A 24117-nucleotide genomic window follows, 5' to 3' on the forward strand; every position below is an offset into this window, starting at 1 on the left:
TGGCGGACCAGAACTGGGCGCAGTATTCCAAATGTGGCCGAACCAACGTTCTATACAACTGCAACATCGGACCCCAACTTTTATGCTCTATGCCCCGTCCTATAAAGGCAAGCATGCCATATGCCTTATTCACTACCTTCTCCACCTGTGACGTCACCTTCAAGGATCTGTGGATTTGCACACCCAGGTCCCTCTGCGTATCTACACCCTTTATGGTCCTGCCATTTATCGTATAGCTCCCCCCTACGTTAGTTCTACCAAAATGCATCACTTCGCATTTATCTGGATTGAACTCCATCTGCCATTTCTTTGCCCAAATTTCCAGCCTATCTATATCCTTCTGTCGCCTCTGACAATGTTCCTCACTATCTGCAAGTCCAGCCATTTTCGGTGTCGTCCGCAAACTTACTGATCACCCCAGTTACACCTTCTTCCAGATCGTTTATATAAATCACAAACTGAGGGAGTGCCACACTGTCAGAAGGCCCTGTCGAAATGCCATCTTTTCAATAACACTGATGCCCTCTCTGCCTGCTCATGAGTGTCGATCGCACAGCCACTATTGCAAAGAGCAGCGGGGGGGTGGGGGGTTGTGTCCACGTACCTGACTAACTTCCTCTCTGGATTGTCTCCTGTCAGTTGATTGGATCTTGCGTAAACTGGCTGCTGCATTCCCTACGCGGGATTCCAGCTCACAGCCAGCAAGGTCCCCAGTCCAAGACAGCTGATAACTGGAAAGGAGGTGCAAGTGAAGGGACTGAGATTTAATTGATTATTGATCATTCTTCAGGTCTAGAATCAGCTTGCTTGATGTTGCTGGAAGTGGACTGGCCTCTGCGAGGAACTATGTCCCCAAACCTCTGCTCCACTCACCCAGAGAGGAAAGGTTCCCAACATCTTCATAGAACCAGTGTTCTTGCTGCAATCTGTACGGTGTCCATTCTGTAGCGCCCATCCAACCTCATCACACTGCACTCCCCTTTCCCTGCTTTCCCCGTCACCGCCCCTCCCCACCACACACAGTCCAGGTGAGCAGTTCTCTTCATCACTGAGGGTGATTGAAATTCAGAGGTGCCCGCGGGGTTGTACTCACCTTTGGAAGAGTGGCTGTAAGAGTAGGGAGTTGCCACAAGGTGTCAGCCTCACCCTGTGAACACATTGCTGACACTGGGAGAGGTCGGCGTGATGGAAGGTGCAGAGGGACACTGGATGGTTCTGTGACACTGGCAGAGAGGATAAAGCACTGTGACACAGCAGGAACAGCTTCACATCTCCATCAATTTATTGCTTCCATGCATTGCTGCCATTAAAGTGAAAGATTTTGTACAGTAATTTCAGAACTTTACAGTATACTTTTATCCCATTTTACAAAGACTTTCTTTTCTCTTTATAACAAACAGCAGGGGGATTAAACACACGTAATGAAGACCTCACATTGGGCGGTGATGCAGCACAAGCTGATGAACAAGTCTAGCTGCACAAACAGTGGCTCGAGGTAGCAGTCTCCAAATGTACCGTGTCAGCCACAGGCTCTGGGTGTATCCTCTACCCACCCCCCTCCCAGGATGGGCGGTCAGAGCCAGGGGTACAACCCCACCCCACCCTCCCTCCACCCTAACCAGGGGACAACCCCACCCCCCTCCCTCCCAGCCAGGGAACAATCCCACCTCCCTCCCAGCCAGGGGTATAAGCCCACCCTCCTCCTTCCCCCCTCCCTGCCAGGGGTACAACCCCACCCCCCTCCCTCCACCTTAACCAGTGGACATCCTGACCCCCTCCCTCCCAGCCAGAGGACAACCCCACCTCCTCCCTCCCCGCAAGGGGTACAAGCCCATCCCCCCCTCCCCCTATCCAGGGGTACAATCACCCTCCCCCCTAACCAGGGGTATAATCCCCCTCCCTCCCTAACCAGGGGTACAATCCCCCTCCCTCTCTAACCAGGGGTACAATCCCCCTCCCCCCTACCCAGGGGTACAATCCCCCTCCCCCCTATCCAGGGGTACAATCCCCCTCCCTCCCTAACCAGGGGTACAATCCCCCCTCCCCCCTATCCAGGGGTACAATCCCCCTACCCTCCCGCAGTAAATGCACTGACCAAGTGCCAACACTTGTATACCAGAAAGCACACTGAAATGAAAAGAGGCCAAGAACTACCCCTAGGAAAGTGCGCCTGTGACTTTCCACTGATAGATCACAGCTTCCTCGATAGCCCTTGTACATGGCAATTCCACAATACAGTGATTTAGTAATTCCTTATTCAAATCTCTCAAACTGATTGGCGATCAGTGCCAGTTTACACAGCCTCCCACATCACAATAATGTATCCCCAACAGCCTACCCAGTGAGCCAAGCTGAAACTTGCAGAGGGCGATGGAGAGGGAGCAGCTCTTACAGACTGAGACTGCCGTGCTCCCCAGACATGCATTACACAGGGCAGCAGACAGACAGTGCGCAGGGAGTTAGATAATAACATATCTTCTGGATTCAGAGTTCCGCCTGGAGCTTTTCTACATACTGGATTCACTTACCCTGAACAGATGAAGGCACAGGGCAGGGGGGTCGCCTGAGGGTAACAATAGAGCTCAGGAACCTGCAAGGTCCCAAACAAACACTCTGATATCATGTATGTGCCAGACCGAGAGAATGTTCACATTTCTGCAAATTCCAATCTATCCGATAGTGGTGTGTGTGTGTGTGCACTGTCCCATCAAACAGTCCCAGGACAGGTACAGCACGGGGTTAGATACAGAGTAAAGCTCCCTCTACACTGTCCCCATCAAACACACCCAGGACAGGTACAGCACGGGGTTAGATACAGAGTAAAGCTCCCTCTCAGTCCCAGGACAGGGACAGCACGGGGTTAGATACAGAGTAAAGCTCCCTCTACACTGTCCCCATCAAACACTCCCAGGACAGGTACAGCACGGGGTTAGATACAGAGTAAAGCTCCCTCTACACTGTCCCCATCAAACACTCCCAGGACAGGTACAGCACGTGGTTAGATACAGAGTAAAGCTCCCTCTACACTGTCCCCATCAAACACTCCCAGGACAGGTACAGCACGGTGTTAGATACAGAGTAAAGCTCCCTCTACACTGTCCCCATCAAACACTCCCAGGACAGGTACAGCACGGGGTTAGATACAGAGTAAAGCTCCCTCTACACTGTCCCCCATCAAACACTCCCAGGATAGGTACAGCACGGGGTTAGATACAGAGTAAAGTTCCCTCTGCACTGTCCCCCATCACACACTCCCAGGACAGGTACAGCACGGGGTTAGATACAGAGTAAAGCTCCTTCTACACTGTCCCCATCAAACACTCCCAGGACAGGAACAGCACGGGGTTAGATACAGAGTAAAGCTCCCTCTACACTGTCCCCCATCAAACACTCCCAGGACAGGCCACAGGGGCAAGGTTTGGAACAGAGCCTCTATGACAGAGCGGTTGGATTGGGTTTCAGGCAGCTGCATTATGCACTGGGCTTTCACTGGCGGCAGTAGGTCCGCTCATTTTAACCAAATCCCTGTGAACTCCACACACCCTCCCTTAGCCAATACTGAACCCTGGTCAAAATTCATCATTATCTACAAAAAAACTTTCCTTTTATAAAAAAAAATTAAAAGGACCAGTTAATAGTTGAGAAGATGTTTGGTTTGATCAGTCTATGAAGTTACACACAGTATCATTCCGGGACACAGGCATGCCACACATTGAACACAGAGTGACCGAGTGCAGAGCGGCGAGGGCACCCACACACCGGCCATGGTCAATGGCACCGCGCACAGGCACCAGCTACACGCGGCTGTGCACATCATGAGGAGGGGATGGAGTCAGAAACACAGCCAGACACCTGCCACAACACTCTCCAAACTCTCCCACACAGTGACGTCAGCCAGTCAGCAGGGGGCAGCAACATGGGGTGGGGGGGTCAAGGTGGAGGGTTGGGGGGGGGTAAGATGTGGGGGATGAGTGCGGGGCTGGCAGAGGGTGGCGGGTGGGTGGGTAGAGGGGGACGAGCAGTAGGGGGCACAGGGTGGGGGGGTGGGTGGGCAGAAAGGGGGACACACGCAGGTAGAGAGGGGAGCAGACAGGCAGAGGTGGGGGTACGGGCGGGTGGTGGACGTTGGGTAGAGGGGTGGAGAAATGGTGCAGGGGAGCAAGTGGCCAACAGAGAAGACAGGGCAAAGTTGGTGAGTGCCCTCGTGATTCTTAGTTTGACAGCACTGAGGAATGCCTGCAGTCTGGTTACACTGAGACTCCAGCCCCAAGCTCAACCACGAGTTACACATTCGACTCCGATTAAATTCCAATCCCCTCCCAGGCTAGCAGCAATGGGAATCGACAGGAACGCCGGGTCTGCACACAGCAGACTAGGGGCGCTGTGAAAGCACTGTTTGGATAATGACTAGGGCAGTTATAGGAGAGAGCTACCCCTCCACATGCAGTCCATGCAGTCACCATTGCAGCATGCACTGATATAAAGCTAACAGCCACAGGCAGAGAGGGTGTGAATGAACCGTGCTAGTGAGGACTGTGCCCGATAGTTGGGCACAGGAGCCTCTCGAATCACAAGTCCCTGGGGGGGGTGAACGTGTTTGGCAAAGCTCCACCATCCCATTACAGAGTAAGACATTCAACACTGAACAGTAACAGCACTTTTGGCACATGAATAAAATACTGATAACGATTCTGGGTCACTGACTGAGCAGACACCAGCATTCCCCAATGTCACCATTGCATGGGCCCAGCCTGAGCTAAAACACTGGATTAAAGATTTCCAGGAACATGCTGGATAAACACCCAATCTGATAAATATCTGACCATTCAAGGTGATGATATTTTCAGCGTGTGAGTGCTCAGAACTGATGGCTGCCCCACTCTCTGTTTCTCTCATCCTGCAGAGTCAGTCTGTCTCAATCTCTAACCAGCCAAACCATCCAGCACACACATTAGACTAAAACATCTTTATACATGATTCAGAAGCACAGGGTTTCAAGTTAAGGTTGACCTCAAACCAATCTCCTGTGTCAGAGTCGGAGTGACAATGATCAAAGGGATGAGATTCCACAGCACAATCCCCAGGCAGCCCAGGGGAGACTGCACACACTCATTCTTAACGTACTGAACACCTTGGTGACATTGTACAGCTGGTACATTCTTGGTGGTGCAACACACACACACACACACACACCCTCACACCTCACACACACACACCCTCACACACACACACACCCTCACACCTCACACACACACACCCTCACACACACACACACCCTCACACACACACACACCCTCACACACACACACACCCTCACACCTCACACACACACACCCTCACACACACACACACCCTCACACACACACACACCCTCACACCTCACACACACACACCCTCACACACACACACACCCTCACACCTCACACACACACACCCTCACACACACACACACACCCTCACACCTCACACACCCTCACACACACACACACACACCCTCACACCCTCACACCTCACACACACACACCCTCACACACACACACACACCCTCACACCTCACACACACACACCCTCACACACACACACACACCCTCACACCTCACACACACACACCCTCACACACACACACCCTCACACACACACACACCCTCACACACACACACACCCTCACACACACACACACCCTCACACCTCACACACACACACCCTCACACACACACACACCCTCACACACACACACCCTCACTCACACACCCTCACTCACACACCCTCACTCACACACCCTCACTCTCACACCCTCACTCTCACACCCTCACTCTCACACCCTCACTCTCACACCCTCACTCTCACACCCTCACTCACACACACACACACCCACCCTCACCCCTCACACACACACCCCCTCACCTCTCACACACACCCTCACCCACACCCTCACCCCACACACACACACACAAACACACTCACCCCTCACACACACACACACACACGGAAATACACACACACCCTCACCCCTCACACACACACACCCTCACCTCTCACACACACACACCCTCACTCACACACACAGAAATACACACTCACCCCTCACACACACACACACACCCTCACTCACTCACACACACAGAAATACACACACACCCTCACTCACACACACACACCCTCACCCCTCACACACACACACCCTCACCTCTCACACACACACACCCTCACTCACACACACAGAAATACACACACACCCTCACTCACACACACACACCCTCACCCCTCACACACACACACACCCTCACCCCTCACACACACAGAAATACACACACACCCTCACTCACACACACACACCCTCACTCACACACACACACCCTCACTCACACACACACACCCTCACTCACACACACACACCCTCACACACACACACACACCCTCACTCACACACACACACCCTCACTCACACACACACACACACACAGAAATACACACACACCCTCGCCCACACAGAAATACACACACACACACACCCTCACTCACACACACACACCCTCGCCCACACAGAAATACACACACACAGATGCACACACACTGATACACACACACACACCCTCGCCCACACAGAAATACACACACACACAGATACATAGATACACACACACACACAGATACACACACATAGAAATAAACACACACACACACACACTGATACAGACACAGATACACACACACACAAATGCATACACACACACATACAAACACGCATAGTTACACACGTGCACACAGATACACACATACACAGACACACACCCACAGACTTCACACTCACACACACAGATACATCTGGGTCAACACTATCAGGCTAAACATGAGTGTCATTCAAGGACAAACTTTGGTAAATGCGAGTGAATCTGTGAACTCAGGGTTCGATATTTGGGTAGAAGGTGTGAAGATTTGTTGCTGAGACTCTCCCTGGCGTGATCGGTGTTTGGATCTCTGCCACGGGCAGAGTTACTGTCCATTACTGAATGGAGTCTGGCCACAGCAGGACAGCTTTCAATGAAGTAGAATGGCCACAGGGAGAGGAAGTAATTCCAAGGTAAACGTCAGAAGATTGGGAAAATAACACGTGGGGATTACAAGTCTACACGGATTGAGCAATCACCGGAAACCAAGCTGGAGAGAGGCGAGTCGCTCTGACATTCCCACAATCTGCATCCTGTCAGTGAATACATTGTGCACTCAGTGACAGCCTCAGAAAAGGGTAATCCAGGAGCTGACCAGCTTGTATCTCTAAAAAGAACAGCAGCAACAGCAGAGAGTGAGCAATAGAGGGCCAGGATTGAGGGTGAGAGAGATTAGAATTGATGGTTTTGTTTGTAGGATATGCTTTTTAAAATAGCAAATAAATGTGGTGGGGAGATGTCTTTGTTGGACGGGGGTCTGGGGTGTATGGTGGAGAGATGTCTGTTGGAGTTATCATGTGCGTTCTCTGGATGAAGCTGGCTGGGTCAGTTGGACTGTTCTGGACTTTGCGTGGACAGGTTATTGTGTTTTAAAGCACAATGCTTATTCAATAATCAGCAATCTCCTGTACGCATCCTCTTCTCATCAGAGTCAGCTATACAACCAAGTGTGACTGCACACAGCCACACTGTGCACAGGGCACAAACTGACAAGCTCACAATAGAAACTGGACAGAGAGGAAACCTTCCTCCTCCAAGGAAAAGCGTGACTCCCATTTCAGGTCACTTACTAAAGGTGCAGATAAACCAACACATGGAAAGCTGGGTTCTTGAGTCCCTCGGTGAAGGTATCTTACGCACCTCTACATCTCCAAACCTTCATTAGACCCACCAGAGGAACCTGGTTAAAAGGCTAATTTCTTTTTTTTTTTTGCAGAAGCATTGCGTGTGCATGCTGCCCTGATACAGCTCAGGCACTGGAAGAGAATTCATGCAACAGGATAGGGAGAGAAAGGCCATAAAGCAAAGGATCCTCGCACGATTCCCCCCTCATCAACTCGGGGGAAGCTTAGGAATAAGGAACACCAGTCTGTAAAATAAATAAGATTAAATAAAATCCACTCCCCGGGGACAAAGAGCTCGAATACAAAGCTTGACCAAAAGGATGAACAGAGTCCCTGAAGTGTTGGGTCTCTCTTTTCCGCTCACTTGGTTCTGTTCTGGGCAGATTCCCATTCGGAAAGCCCATCTCCCCAATCGGTTGGATTCACTTGTTCTTTTTCTTGAAGAGCTTGAATCCTGGCTTCTTTTTGCCAGGGTTGGGCTCCGTCTCCTCACCTGTCGATGTGCTGTCTTCCTCCACTGGGGATTTTTTGGAGGCAAGTTGGGGGATCTTAGTGCCCTTGATGCCATTTTTTGCGTCGGTTACCGCGGACTCGGGGTCGGTGGAGGTGGGGCTGAGGGAGCGTGAAGACTCGGAGGGGCTGAGGGCGGAACCCTCCGTGCCCTGGTGGATCTCCCCCAGGCTGGCTGATTTCTCCAGGCCCCGGTTTGGATAGGCCTTCCTGCTGGCCAGAGGACTGTCCGAGACATTCTCAGAGCACATGCTGCTCAGTGAGTCGGCTTGCTTGCTGCTGCTGCTGCCGTCTGGAGTAGGAGCATTGGAGTCTGAGGCCACACTCTGGGTGGGAGTGGTTTCTTCTGTCAGTTTAAGGAGGGAGGTAGGTTTGGATGGGATGGATCTGGATCCGGAACTGTGTAGGAGGGCACTGGGGGATCCCGAGGCGCTGGGAAGTCGCTGATGATCACTGGATTGAGAAATGGAGGATTCGGAGTCGGAGCGATTTAACTCCCTGTTGGGAAAAAAAGAGGAAAACACATCAGCCACGATTAACAACACTAAAAGCCTAAAGCAAAGTGGAGGACAGAATAATTCATCTGAATTAACCCCAAAAGATGCTCAACACAAACATTGACAGGTTTAGAACAGCCTTAGCACTGAGCTGGCAGGCCCGTACAGAGCTGGCAGGCCCGTACAGAGCTGGCAGGCCCGTACAGAGCTGACAGGCCCGTACAGAGCTGACAGGCCCGTACAGAGCTGACAGGCCCGTACAGAGCTGACAGGCCCGTACAGAGCTGACAGGCCCGTACAGAGCTGACAGGCCCGTACAGAGCTGACAGGCCCGTACAGAGCTGACAGGCCCGTACAGAGCTGACAGGCCCGTACAGAGCTGACAGGCCCGTACAGAGCTGACAGGCCCGTACAGAGCTGACAGGCCCGTACAGAGCTGACAGGCCCGTACAGAGCTGGCAGGCCCGTACAGAGCTGACAGGCCCGTACAGAGCTGGGGCCTCCGCTGTTTATCTACAGCTTGAAGAGACCAAGGGTAATGTAATCAAGTGTGCTGATGGTACCAAAGAAGGTGGGAATGCAATCTGTGAGGAAGGCACAAAGATATAGACAGATTAAGTGAGTAGGCAAGAAAGGGACAGCTGGAGGAGGGGGGGGGGGGGGGGGGGGGGAAGAGTTCTGGTGGGAAAAGAGGAATTGAACTGCTTTTTAAAAGAGCGTGAATGTCTGAATGCTGATCACAGAATGATTACAGCAGGAGGCCATTCAGTCAGACCTGACCATACTAGCCTTGTTCAGAGGGACTTGGGTGTACGCACAAGAAACACACGCATGCAGGTAAGCAAACCATTAGGAATGCCAATGGCACACTGGCCTTTATTTGCAAAGGGATTGGTGTACAAGATAAGGAAGTTTTGCTACAATTGTACAGGACCTTAAAGAGACCACACCTGGAGTACTGTGTGCAGTTTGGATCTCCAAATTTAAGGAAGGACAGACTTGCAGTGGAGGTAGCACAGTGAAGGTTGATGAGATTGGTCCCCGGGATGAGGGGGTTTGTTTACGATGAGAGGCTGAATAAATTGGGTCTCTACTCTCTGAAATTTAGAAGAATGAAAGGTAACCCCATTGAAACATTTTTATTTGTTTGTGGGACATGGGTGTCACTGGCTAGACCAGCATCTGTTGCCCATCCCTAATTGCCCCGAGAGAAGGTGAGGGTGAGCTGCCTTCCTGAACCGCTGCAGTCCCTGAGGTGTAGGTACACCCACGGTGCTGTTAGGGAGGGAGTTCCAGGATTTTGACCCAGTAACAGTGACATACAAGATTCTCCAGGACAAGGTAGACAGAGAGAATATGGTTGGGGGATCTAGAACTCGAGGGAACAGTCTCATAATCAAGAGCCAATCACTTAGGACTGAGATGAGAGAAATTTCCTCAGAGAGTTGTGGTGCTTCATTGTTGAATATATTTAAGGCTGAGATGTTTCAGGGAATTAAGGGGTATAGGGAGTGGGAGTGGGGCTGTTATTATATCGAATGGTGGAGACGGCTGAATGGCCAACATCTCAGCAGTTTCATCTCTCTTAAATAATTTGCTAGAAGAAATATTTTCAACTCAAATAAATCATTTTTAATCCAAGAAAATATAAGTATCTGGTGACCTTAGGACAGAAGGGGAGGGAAAGGGACGATGAGCAAACTGACCACAGCACCAAGGTACAGGGAGCCATCCAAGTGGGGGGAGAAACAAAAAATGTAGTAGAAATTGGGGATAGTACACTTTTGGATGCTGTTGGGGGGGACGACTTAGCAGGGGTAAGCCATGGTGAACAGGTCACTGGCTCAGAGTCTGTCCTTGTGGCTCAGAAGGGAAGGGGGGAGAGGAGTAGAGGATTAGTCATTGGGGGCTCCATAGTTAAAGGGATGGATAGGAGATTCTGTGGGAATGAGAGAGACTCGCGGTTGGTGTGGTGCCTCCCAGGAGCCAGAGTCCACGATGTCTCGGATCGAGTTTTCGAAATCCTTAAGGGGGAGGGGGACCAGCCCCAAGTTGTGGTTCACATCGGCACTCAAGACATAGGTAGGAAAAGGGATGGGGATGTAAGGCAGAAATTCAGGGAGTTAGGGTGGAAGCTTAGGGCGAGAACAAACAAAGTTGTTATCTCTGGTTTGTTACCCGTACCACGTGATAGTGAGGAGAGGAATAGGGAGAGAGAGCAGTTGAACACGTGGCTACAGGGATGGTGCAGGAGGGAGGGATTCAGATACCTGGACAATTGGGGCTCTTTCTGGGGTAGGTGGGACCTCTACAAACAGGATGGTCTGCACCTGAACCAGAGGGGTACCAGTATCTTGGGGGGGAAATTTGCTAATGCTCTTCGGGAGGGTTTAAACTAATTCAGCAGGGGGGTGGGTACCTGAATTGTAGCTCCGGTGTGCAGGAGGTTGAGAGTAGTGAGGTCATGGATGAGGTTTCAGAGTCGCAGGAGTGTACTGGCAGGCAGGAAGGCGGTTTGAAGTGTGTATACTTCAACGCCAGGAGCATCCGGAATAAGGTGGGTGAGCTTGCAGCATGGGTTGGTACCTGGGATTTCGATGTTGTGGCCATCTCGGAGACATGGATAGAGCAGGGACAGGAATGGTTGTTGCAGGTTCCAGGGTTTAGATGTTTCAGTAAGTGCAGGGAAGGTGGTAAAAGAAGGGGAGGTGTGGCATTGTTAGTTAAGGACAGTATTATGGTGGCAGAAAGGACATTTGATGAGGACTCGTCTACTGATGTAGTTTGGGCTGAGGTTAGAAACAGGAAAGGAGAGGTCACCCTGTTGGGAGTTTTTTATAGACCTCCGAAAAGTTCCAGAGATGTCAAGGAAAAGATTGCAAAGATGATTCTGGATAGGAGCGAAAGTAACAGGGTAGTTGTACCGGGGGACTTTAACTTTACAAATATTGACTGGAAAAGCTATAGTTCGAGTACTTTAGAGGGGTCGGTTTTTGTCCAATGTGTACAGGAAGGCTTCCTGACGCAGTATGTAGATAGACCAACAAGAGGCGAGGCCACATTGGATTTGGTACCGGGTAATGAACCAGGCCAGGTGTTAGATTTGGAGGTAAGTGAGCACTTTGGTGATAGTGACCACAATTCAATTACGTTTACCTTAACAATGGAAAAGGATAGGTATATACCAAAGGGCAAGAGTTATAGCTGGGGGAAAGGAAATTATGATGCGATTAGGCGAGATTTAGCTGGCATAGGTTGGGGAAGGAAACTGCAGGGGATGGGCACAATTGTAATGTGGAACTTGTTCAAGGAACAGCTACTACACGTCCTTGATAAATATGTACCTGTCAGGCAGGGAGGAAGCAGACGTGCGAGGGAACCGTGGTTTACTAAGGAGGTTGAATCTCTTGTGAAGAGGAAGAAGGAGACTTATGTTAAGATGAGACGTGAAGGCTCGGTTAGGGCACTTGAGAGTTACAAGTTAGCCAGGAAGGACCTAAAGAAAGAGTTAAGAAGAGCCAGGAGGGGACATGAGAAGTCATTGGCAGGTAGGATCAAGGAAAACCCTAAAGCTTTCTATAGGTATGTCAGGAGTAAAAGAATGACTCGGGTAAGATTAGGGCCAGTCAAGGACAGTAGTGGGAAGTTGTGTGTGGAGTCTGAAGAGATAGAAGAGGCACTAAATGAATATTTTTCGTCAGTACTCACACTGGAGGGGGACAGTGTTGTCGAGGGGAGTACTGAGATGCAGGCTGTTAGACTGGATGGGATTGATGTTCATAAGGAGGAGGTGTTAGCAGTTCTGGTAAGGGTAAAAATAGATAAGTCCCCTGGGCCGGATGGGATTTATCCTAGGATTCTCTGGGAGGCTAGGGAGGAGATTGCAGAGCCTTTGATCTGTGTGTCGTCATTGTTTACAGGAACAGTGCCAGAAGACTGGAGGATAGCAAATGTTGTCCCCTTGTTCAAGAAGGGGAGTAGGGACAACCCTGGTAATTATAGACCGGTGAGCCTTACTTCTGTTGTGGGCAAAGTATTGGAAAGGATTATAAGAGATAGAATTTATAATCACCTAGAAAGGAATAATTTGATTAGGGATAGTCAGCATGGTTTTATGAAGGGTAGGTCGTGCCTCACAAACCTTATTGAGTTCTTTGAGAAGGTGACCAAAGAGGTGGATGAGGGTAAAGCGGTTGATGTGGTGTATATGGATTTCAGCAAAGCATTTGATAAGGTTCCCCATGGTAAGCTTTTGCAGAAAATACGGACACATGGGATTGAGGGTGATTTAGTGGTTTGGATCAGGAATTGGCTAGCTGTAAGAAAACAGAGGGTGGTGGTTGATGGGAAATATTCATCCTGGAGTTCAGTTACTCGTGGTGAAACGCAAGGATCTGTTTTGGGGCCACTGCTGTTTGTCATTTTTATTAATGACCTGGATGAGGGCGTGGAAGGATGGATTAGTAAATTTGCGGATGACACTAAAGTCGGTGGAGTTGTAGACAGTGCGGAGGGAAGTGGCAGGTTACAGAGGGACATAGATAAGCTGCAGAGCTGGGCTGAGAGGTGACAAATGGAGTTTAATGCAGAAAAGTGTGAGGTGATTCACTTTGGAAGGAGTAACAGGAATACAGAGCACTGGGTTAATGGTAAGATACTTGGTAGTGTGGATGAACAGAGGGATCTGGGTGTCCATGTGCATAGATCCCTGCAAGTTGGCACCTAGGTTGATAGGATTGTTAAGAAGGTGTACGGTGTGTTAGCTTTTATTGGTAGAGGGATTGAGTTTCGGAGCCAGGAGGTCATGCTGCAACTAGAACATAGAACAGTACAGCACAGAACAGGCCCTTCGGCCCACCATGTTGTGCCGAGCTTTATCTGAAACCAAGATCAAGCTATCACACTCCCTATCATCCTGGTGTGCTCCATGTGCCTATCCAATAACCGCTTAAATGTTTCTAAAGTGTCTGACTCCACTATCACTGCAGGCAGTCCATTCCACACCCCAACCACTCTCTGCGTAAAGAACCTACCTCTGATATCCTTCCTGTATCTCCCACCACGAACCCTATAGTTATGCCCCCTTGTAATAGCTCCATCCACCCGAGGAAATAGTCTTTGAACGTTCACTCTATCTATCCCCTTCATCATTTTATAAGCCTCTATTAAGTCTCCCCTCAGCCTCCTCCGCTCCAGAGAGAACAGCCCTAGCTCCCGCAACCTTTCCTCATAAGACCTACCCTCCAAACCAGGCAGCATCCTGGTAAATCTCCTCTGCACTCTTTCCAGCGCTTCCACATCCTTCCTATAGTGAGGTGACCAGAACTGCACACAATACTCCAAATGTGGTCTCACCAAGGTCCTGTACAGTTGCAGCATAACCCCACGGCTCTTAAACTCCAACCCCCTGTTAATAAAAGCTAACACACTATAGGCCTTCTTCACAGCTCTATCCACTTGAGTGGCAACCTTTAGAGATCTGTGGATATGAACCCCAAGATCTCTCTGTTCCTCCACAGTCTTCAGAACCCTACCTTTGACCCTGTAATCCACATTTAAATTAGTCCTACCAAAATGAATCACCTCACATTTATCAGGGTTAAACTCCATTTGCCATTTTTCAGCCCAGCTTTGCATCCTATCTATGTCTCTTTGCAGCCTACAACAGCCCTCCACCTCATCCACTACTCCACCAATCTTGGTGTCATCAGCAAATTTACTGATCCACCCTTCAGCCCCCTCCTCTAAGTCATTAATAAAAATCACAAAGAGCAGAGGACCAAGCACTGATCCCTGCGGCACTCCGCTAGCAACCTGCCTCCAATCCGAAAATTTTCCATCGACCACCACCCTCTGTCTTCGATCAGATAGCCAGTTACCTATCCAATCGACCAACTTTCCCTCTATCCCACACCTCCTCACTTTCATCATAAGCCGACCATGGGGGACCTTATCAAACGCCTTACTAAAATCCATGTATATGACATCAACTGCCCTACCTTCATCAACACACTTAGTTACCTCCTCAAAAAATTCAATCAAATTTGTGAGGCACGACTTGCCCTTCACGAATCCGTGCTGACTATCCCGGATTAATCCGCGCTGACTATCCCGGATTAATCCGCATCTTTCTAAATGGTCATAAATCCCATCTCTAAGGACCTTTTCCATCAATTTACCAACCACCGAAGTAAGACTAACTGGTCTATAATTACCAGGGTCATTTCTATTCCCTTTCTTAAACAGAGGAACAACATTCGCCATTCTCCAGTCCTCTGGCACCATCCCCGTGGACAGCGAGGACCCAAAGATCAAAGCCAAAGGCTCTGCAATCTCATCCCTTGCCTCCCAAAGAATCCTAGGATACATTTCATCAGGCCCAGGGGACTTATCGACCTTCAGTTTATTCAAAACTGCCAGGACATCCTCCCTCCGAACATCTATTTCCTCCAGCCTATTAGCCTGTAACACCTTCTCTTCCTCAAAAACATGGCCCCTCTCCTTGGTGAACACTGAAGAAAAGTATTCATTCTTCACCTCGCCTATCTCTATTGACTCCATACACAAGTTCCCACTACTGTCCTTGACCGGCCCTAACCTCACCCTGGTCATTCTTTTATTCCTCACATAAGAGTAAAAAGCCTTGGGGTTTTCCTTGATCCGACCCGCCAAGGACTTCTCGTGTCCCCTCCTAGCTCTCCTAAGCCCCTTTTTCAGCTCATTCCTTGCTAACTTGTAACCCTCAATCGAGCCATCTGAACCTTGTTTCCTCATCCCTACATAAGCTTCCCTCTTCCTTTTCACAAGACATTCCACCTCTTTCGTGAACCATGGTTCCCTCACTCGGCCATTTCCTCCCTGCCTGACAGGGACATACCTATCAAGGACATCCAGTATTTGTTCCTTGAAAAAGTTCCACTTTTCATTAGTTCCTTTCTCTGACAGTTTCTGTTCCCAACTTATGCCCCCTAATTCTTGCCTAATCGCATCATAATTACCTCTCCCCCAATTGTAAACCTTGCCCTGCCGTACGGCCCTATCCCTCTCCATTGCAACAACAAAAGACACCGAATTGTGGTCACTATCTCCAAAGTGCTCTCCCACAACCAAATCTAACACTTGGCCCGGTTCATTTCCCAGTACCAAATCCAATGTGGCCTCACCTCTTGTCGGCCTATCCACATATTGTGTCAGGAAACCCTCCTGCACACACTGCACAAAAACTGCCCCATCCGAACTATTTGACCTACAAAGGTTCCAATCAATATTTGGAAAGTTAAAGTCCCCCATGACAACTACCCTGTGACCCCTACACATATCCATAATCTGCTTAGCAATTTCTTCCTCCACATCTCTATTACTATTTGGGGGCCTATAGTAAACTCCTAACAACGTGACCGCTCCTTTCCTATTTCTAACCTCAGCCCATATTACCTCAGTGTGCAGATCCCCCTCGAAGTGCCTTTCCGCAGCCGTTAAACTATCCTTGATTAACAATGCTACTCCTCCACCTCATTTACCAGCTTCCCTACACTTAGTGAAACATCTATACCCCGGAACGTCCAACAACCATTCCTGTCCTTGTTCTACCCACGTCTCCGTAATGGCCACAACATCGTAGTCCCAAGTACCAATCCACGCCCCAAGTTCATCTACCTTGTTCCGGATGCTCCTTGCATTGAAGTAGACACACTTCAACCCACCTTCCTGTCTACCGGTACCCACCCTTGACCCTGATACTTTCCCCAATACCTCACCACCCTCACTGACTTCTGGACTACAACTCCTTTTCCCACTCCCCTGACAAATTAGTTTAAACCCCCCTGAAGAGCCGTAACAAATTTCCCTCCTCGGATATTGGTGCCCCTCTGGTTCAGGTGCACCCCGTCCTGTTTGTACAGGTCCCACCTTCCCCAGAATGTGTTCCAATTATCCACGTATCTGAAACCCTCCCTCCTACACCATCCCTGCAACCATATGTTTAACTGCACTCTCTCCCTGTTCCTCAACTCGCTATCACAAAACTGTACAAAACTCTGGTGCGGCCGCATTTGGAGTATTGCATACAGTTCAGGTCGCCGTATTATAGGAAAGATGTGGAAGTGTTGGAAAGGGTGCAGAGGAGATTTACCAGGATGTTGCCTGGTATGGTGGAAAAATCGTATGAGGAAAGGCTGAGGGGCTTGAGGTTGTTTTCGTTAGAGAGAAGAAGGTTAAGAGGTGACTTAATAGAGGCATATAAGATGATCAGAGGATTAGATAGGGTGGATAGTGAGAGCCTTTTTCCTCGGATGGTGATGGCTAGCACGAGGGGACACAGTTTTAAATTGAGGGGTGAGAGATATAGGACAGAAGTTAGAGGTAGGTTCTTTACTCAGAGAGTAGTAAGGGCGTGGAATGCCCTGCCTGCAGCAGTAGTGGACTCGTCAACATTAAGAGCATTCAAATGGTTATTGGATAAACACATGGATGATATTGGAATAGTGTAGATTAGAGGGGCTTTAGATTGGTTCCACTGGTCGGCGCAACATCGAGGGCCGAAGGGCCTGTACTGCACTGTAATGTTCTATGTTCTAATGTGAGTGGAGTTCATCATTTTCACAGAACTCCCCAAAGCAAAAATGATCAAGTTTAATGGCAAGCTTCTAATAGATCACTCCGTCTGACCCAATATCAGCCAGTCAAAAATAGACCTTTCACCCTCTAGAACCTGGGGCCAAATTCAGCCTTAGACAAAGGGCTGAAGCCTTCACCTCCTGCTTTGGGCACCAATGTCCCAGTCTGTTAGTTACAAGAAGCACTTGTCTTTATTCTGGAACACCAGTCACACGCTTCCGAATCCCCTGGACAAAATCCTTGCATGATTTCCACTTTTGGATAATGCAACACCACAGCAAACTTGTCGATCCCTCCTCATCAAAGATTCACAAGGAATTTTGGCAAAAGACTTTTTATAGAATGAGGAGGGGTTCTGGGAGAGAATGAGAGTACAATATTGCGTACTTCCCCAGTTGATGCTGTTCAACACCTAAGGCTATCAGCCTGCTACACTGCAAATCAACTGGAGCCAACTTCCACCTTTCAGAGTCAGAGAGGCGGAGGGACAGAGAGGCGGTGGGCTGGGGGGGGGGGGGCGCAATGGAGGGGGGGGGACCGAGGGGGGAGGGGGGGGAACGGAGGAGGGGCGGAGGGGGGGGAGGGCCAGAGGGGGAAGGGCCGGAGGAGGGGAGGGGCGAGAGGGGCGAGAGGGGCGGAGGGGCGAGAGGGGCGGAGGGGCGAGAGGGGCGGAGGGGCGAGAGGGGCGAGAGGGGCGGAGGGGCGAGAGGGGCGGAGGGGCGGAGGGGCGGAGGGACGGAGGGGCGGAGGGGCGGAGGGGCGGAGGGACGGAGGGACGGAGGGGCGGAGGGACGGAGGGGCGGAGGGACGGAGGGACGGAGGGACGGAGGGACGGAGGGGCGGAGGGGCGGAGGGACGGAGGGGCGGAGGGGCGGAGGGGCGGAGGGGCGGAGGGACAGAGGGGCGGAGGGACAGAGGGGCGGAGGGACAGAGGGGCGGAGGGACAGAGGGGCGGAGGGACAGAGGGGCGGAGGGACAGAGGGGCGGAGGGACAGAGGGGCGGAGGGACAGAGGGGCGGAGGGACAGAGGGGCGGAGGGACAGAGGGGCGGAGGGACAGAGGGGCGGAGGGACAGAGGGGCGGAGGGACAGAGGGGCGGAGGGACAGAGGGGCGGAGGGACAGAGGGGCGGAGGGACAGAGGGGCGGAGGGACAGAGGGGCGGAGGGACAGAGGGGCGGAGGGACAGAGGGGCGGAGGGACAGAGGGGCGGAGGGACAGAGGGGCGGAGGGACAGAGGGGCGGAGGGACAGAGGGGCGGAGGGACAGAGGGGCGGAGGGACAGAGGGGCGGAGGGACAGAGGGGCGGAGGGACAGAGGGGCGGAGGGACAGAGGGGCGGAGGGACAGAGGGGCGGAGGGACAGAGGGGCGGAGGGACAGAGGGGCGGAGGGACAGAGGGGCGGAGGGACAGAGGGGCGGAGGGACAGAGGGGCGGAGGGACAGAGGGGCGGAGGGACAGAGGGGCGGAGGGACAGAGGGGCGGAGGGACAGAGGGGCGGAGGGACAGAGGGGCGGAGGGACAGAGGGGCGGAGGGACAGAGGGGCGGAGGGACAGAGGGGCGGAGGGACAGAGGGGCGGAGGGACAGAGGGGCGGAGGGACAGAGGGGCGGAGGGACAGAGGGGCGGAGGGACAGAGGGGCGGAGGGACAGAGGGGCGGAGGGACAGAGGGGCGGAGGGACAGAGGGGCGGAGGGACAGAGGGGCGGAGGGACAGAGGGGCGGAGGGACAGAGGGGCGGAGGGACAGAGGGGCGGAGGGACAGAGGGGCGGAGGGACAGAGGGGCGGAGGGACAGAGGGGCGGAGGGACAGAGGGGCGGAGGGACAGAGGGGCGGAGGGACAGAGGGGCGGAGGGACAGAGGGGCGGAGGGACAGAGGGGCGGAGGGACAGAGGGGCGGAGGGACAGAGGGGCGGAGGGACAGAGGGGCGGAGGGACAGAGGGGCGGAGGGACAGAGGGGCGGAGGGACAGAGGGGCGGAGGGACAGAGGGGCGGAGGGACAGAGGGGCGGAGGGACAGAGGGGCGGAGGGACAGAGGGGCGGAGGGACAGAGGGGCGGAGGGACAGAGGGGCGGAGGGACAGAGGGGCGGAGGGACAGAGGGGCGGAGGGACAGAGGGGCGGAGGGACAGAGGGGCGGAGGGACAGAGGGGCGGAGGGACAGAGGGGCGGAGGGACAGAGGGGCGGAGGGACAGAGGGGCGGAGGGACAGAGGGGCGGAGGGACAGAGGGGCGGAGGGACAGAGGGGCGGAGGGACAGAGGGGCGGAGGGACAGAGGGGCGGAGGGACAGAGGGGCGGAGGGACAGAGGGGCGGAGGGACAGAGGGGCGGAGGGACAGAGGGGCGGAGGGACAGAGGGGCGGAGGGACAGAGGGGCGGAGGGACAGAGGGGCGGAGGGACAGAGGGGCGGAGGGACAGAGGGGCGGAGGGACAGAGGGGCGGAGGGACAGAGGGGCGGAGGGACAGAGGGGCGGAGGGACAGAGGGGCGGAGGGACAGAGGGGCGGAGGGACAGAGGGACAGAGGGGCGGAGGGACAGAGGGGCGGAGGGACAGAGGGGCGGAGGGACAGAGGGGCGGAGGGACAGAGGGGCGGAGGGACAGAGGGGCGGAGGGACAGAGGGGCGGAGGGACAGAGGGGCGGAGGGACAGAGGGGCGGAGGGACAGAGGGGCGGATGGACAGAGGGGCGGAGGGACAGAGGGGCGGATGGACAGAGGGGCGGAGGGACAGAGGGGCGGAGGGACAGAGGGGCGGAGGGGCGGAGGGACAGAGAGAGAGGGACAGAAAGGGGGAGGAGATTCCAGCACATTGCATGATGAAGCCAGTTTTCAGATCTGAAATCCGGCAATATGTCTGGGAGAAGTATAAACGGCATTCAGAAATGGGTAAATAACCAGATGGGCTGTGATGGATGTGAGCAGTCGATGGAATTTACGTGGACGATCTCCTCATTGCACTGGGGAATTGAAAGGCAGAGTGGACAGAGGAGAGAGTGCTTCACACAAAGGTTTGTAAGAATGTGATTCACAGTTCCAACCAGCAACGCACACACAATCGGGTGAAGTGCTCCAGCGAGAAATAAATACATTGGGTGGGAATTTTCTGCCTCGCTCACCCCGAAACTGTAAAATCCCGCCCGGACCTTCCGATGGTCCCCCCCTCGCCCGCTGCGATTCCCATGGCGGGCGGGACGGTATAATTCCGGCCATTGTTTGGAAAGTGAGTATGAAGAAATTGTGGAAAGAAGCTGTGATATTTGACAAGATTGAGAGAGGAGAGTGCAAGAGAAAGACAGACAAAGGGACAAGGAAGAGAGAGAGAGAAAAAGTGACAGAAACAGTCATATTCCCCTCGCATCTCTAGCCCAAAATCTTAAATCTGCATTCCCCCACCCCCTCCAAGTTCATGTACCATCAGCCAATGGGAACAGCTTGTCTTTGTCTACCTTATCCAATCCTGTCATTATCCTGTCCACCTCGATCAAATCTCCCTTCAATCTCCATCGCTCCAAGGAGAACAACCCCAGCTTCTCCAGCCCAACCTTGGAGCTAATATCTACTCATCCCCAAACCCATTCTGGTAAATCTCCTCTGCACCCTCTCAAGGACCCTTACATCCTTCCTAAAGTGTGGCGACTGGAAACCGGACACAGTACTCTTGGACCTAACCAAAGCTTTATAAAAGCTTCAGTAGAACTCCCCTGCTTTTATACCCAATATGTCTGATTATGAATCATAAAATCCCTACAATGCAGAAGAGGCCATTCAGCCCATCGAGTCTAAACTGACTCTGACGAGAGTATCTTATCCAGGCCCTCTCCCCTGCTCTATCCCGTAACCCCACACATTTCCCAAGGCCAATCCACCTAACCCGCACATCTTTGGAGTGTGGGAGGAAACCGGAGCACCCGGAGGAAACCCACGCAGACACGGGGAGAACGTGCAGACTCTGCACAGACAGTGACCCGAGCCGGGAATCGAACCCGGGTCCCTGGCGCTGTGAGGCAGAGTGCTAACCACTGTGTCACCGTGCTGCCCCGGGTCCCTGGCACTGTGAGGCAGCAGAGCTAACCACTGTGCCACCGTGCTGCCCCGGGTCCCTGGCACTGTGAGGCAGCAGTGCTAACCACTGTGCCATCGTGCTGCCCCGGGTCCCTGGCACTGTGAGGCAGCAGAGCTAACCACTGTGCCATCGTGCTGCCCCGGGTCCCTGGCACTGTGAGGCAGCAGTGCTAACCACTGTGCCACCGTGCTGCCCCGGGTCCCTGGCACTGTGAGGCAGCAGCGCTAACCACTGTGCCATCGTGCTGCCCCGGGTCCCTGGCACTGTGAGGCAGCAGCGCTAACCACTGTGCCATCGTGCTGCCCCGGGTCCCTGGCGCTGTGAGGCAGCAGTGCTAACCACTGTGCCACCGTGCTGCCCCGGGTCCCTGGCACTGTGAGGCAGCAGCGCTAACCACTGTGCCATCGTGCTGCCCCGGGTCCCTGGCACTGTGAGGCAGCAGAGCTAACCACTGTGTCACCGTGCTGCCCCGGGTCCCTGGCACTGTGAGGCAGCAGAGCTAACCACTGTGTCACCGTGCTGCCCCGGGTCCCTGGCACTGTGAGACAGCAGAGCTAACCACTGTGCCATCGTGCTGCCCCAGGTCCCTGGCACTGTGAGGCAGCAGAGCTAACCACTGTGTCACCGTGCTGCCCCGGGTCCCTGGCACTGTGAGGCAGCAGAGCTAACCACTGTGCCATCGTGCTGCCCCAGGTCCCTGGCACTGTGAGGCAGCAGAGCTAACCACTGTGTCACCGTGCTGCCCCGGGTCCCTGGCACTGTGAGGCAGCAGAGCTAACCCACTGTGTCACCGTGCTGCCCCGGGTCCCTGGCACTGTGAGGCAGCAGAGCTAACCACTGTGCCATCGTGCCGACCAGGTTCCCATATGCTTTGCTAACCACTCTCCTTATATGTCCTACCACCTTCAAATACCTGTGCACATGCACCCCCAGCTCCCTCTGTACCTGCATTCTATTCCCATATTCTCTCTTTGCTAGTCTTACTTTCCTCCTCACTTGCCCTCTTAACGATGTCTTTGGCCTGGTTCTCAGTTGAAGAATCCACCTACACTTTTTTTGTTTCATCATATTCTCCATCACTCTCATCTGATTCACAATGAATCACGAGGAACGAGAGAGAGAGAGATGTTGAGAAATCGATAGATCGAATGGCTGAGTGAGTGACTGAGAAAGAGAAGAAACAAAGGGAAAAGAGTCTTAAAGAGGAACTTATATTCTGAGGACAGGGAGCTTCTGGAGGGTGAGGCAGTGAGGAGGCGGCAGCATTGAAGGAAGGAGTCCCCCCATCCCAGGATGTCACTGGGTTGGGTACTGAGAGCTGTGTTGTACATATACTCCCTCCACATCATCAGATAATGCAAACCAGTCACAGTAAACCGAATATAGGCGGCACGATGGCACAGTGGTTAGCACTGCAGCCTCACAGCGCCAGGGACCTGGGTTCGATTCCCGGCTCGGGTCACTGTCTGTGTGTAGTCTGCACGTTCTCCCCGTGTCTGCGTGGGTTTCCCCCGGGTGCTCCGGTTTCCTCCCACAGTCCAAAAGATGTGCTGGTTAGGGTGCATTGACCCGAACAGGCACCGGAGTGTGGCGACTCGGGGAATTTCACAGTAACTTTGTTGCAGTGTTAACGTAAGCCTTACTTGTGACTAATAAATAAACTTTAACTTTTAACCCACTCAATGTTCCAACTAAAAAGCAGGAATATAAGGCCAGCCACTGAGTAATAACAGGGTCAGCTTGAACAGTAATAGTTACAGCAAAATACGCACTCATGCAGAAGGAAAAACCAGGCACCCAAAGCCCATGGGTTCGGCCCTGCCTGGGTGAGTCTCATTCCTATCTGAATGTCTCTGGGATGGGACAGCAGGCCCATCACCTAGCCCCAGGATTATAACTGAAAGCTCACACTGCCAGTGCAGTCATGCGATGGGAGTTATACTGCTCCATGGCACCTCTTTCTCTCCTGAACGCTGTGTATTAAGAGTTCAGTTTCCTTGCCCAAGCCTAGGTGGCTAGTCTGCTTGTGAGCACCACAGCAGTTCACAATACTTTCCCCACCTCAGGTTACCAACCCCTCCAGGATTGCCCTGGGGTCTCCAGGAATTAAAAAGATTCATCTCTTGGACACTACAGCGAGCAGCTCCCAGTGGAATACAAACTCACAAGACCATCAGGGGAGACCTCATTTGTATAATTGTAGAGTTACCGTGAGCGAGAAACTTTGAGTGGGGTGGGATGGTGATCAATTGAAGGAATTATGTGTAACTGGAATGATCTACACTACCTCCAGGAAGCTACAACAGATCACGATCAGATCAGTGGTAAACAAAGCCAATTTCCTCACCATTCCCTAGTCCAAAGGTACTGAGGCCAAAGGCACCCTGACCCTCAGATCAGCCAGCCCAGCACAGAGTGGAATACCATCAGTGACCCTCTGTTCCATACGGTTCAGCTACATACTATCATCACCCTGGACAGGGGACAGCTACTTGACATTGCTCACCCTGAATTATAGACTTGACATCTCACAGTAGGCTGGGGCCTTGCCAGCACTGAATAAGGATGCTTGTTGTAGTGGCCCCTCCCACTGGCATCCATATCCAAACATTTGATTCAACTCAGCCCAGGGATTTTAA

General features: G+C 52.6%; 1 protein-coding gene across 16 annotated transcripts in view; it reads right to left on the reverse strand.

Moving 5' to 3' along the window:
• Positions 1–1258: 1258 nt before the first annotated feature.
• LOC144486965 (stromal interaction molecule 1-like) overlaps positions 1259–24117 on the reverse strand; it is a 138309-nt gene continuing 115450 nt past the window's right edge. For 15 of the 16 annotated variants that reach the window (XM_078205001.1, XM_078204993.1, XM_078204997.1 and 12 more), the window contains 4 exons: positions 6219–8800; positions 5936–6166; positions 5353–5842; positions 1259–5201 (listed from right to left, as the gene is read on the reverse strand). In XM_078205001.1, coding sequence (XP_078061127.1) covers positions 8215–8800 — 586 coding nt within the window. In that variant the 3' untranslated portion in view covers positions 1259–5201; positions 5353–5842; positions 5936–6166; positions 6219–8214. The remainder of the gene's footprint in view (positions 5202–5352; positions 5843–5935; positions 6167–6218; positions 8801–24117) is intronic. The other variant, XM_078204985.1, reaches the window with a different exon arrangement.

Source organism: Mustelus asterias, unplaced genomic scaffold (assembly GCF_964213995.1).
Source record: "Mustelus asterias unplaced genomic scaffold, sMusAst1.hap1.1 HAP1_SCAFFOLD_539, whole genome shotgun sequence".
Lineage (NCBI taxonomy): Eukaryota > Metazoa > Chordata > Chondrichthyes > Carcharhiniformes > Triakidae > Mustelus > Mustelus asterias.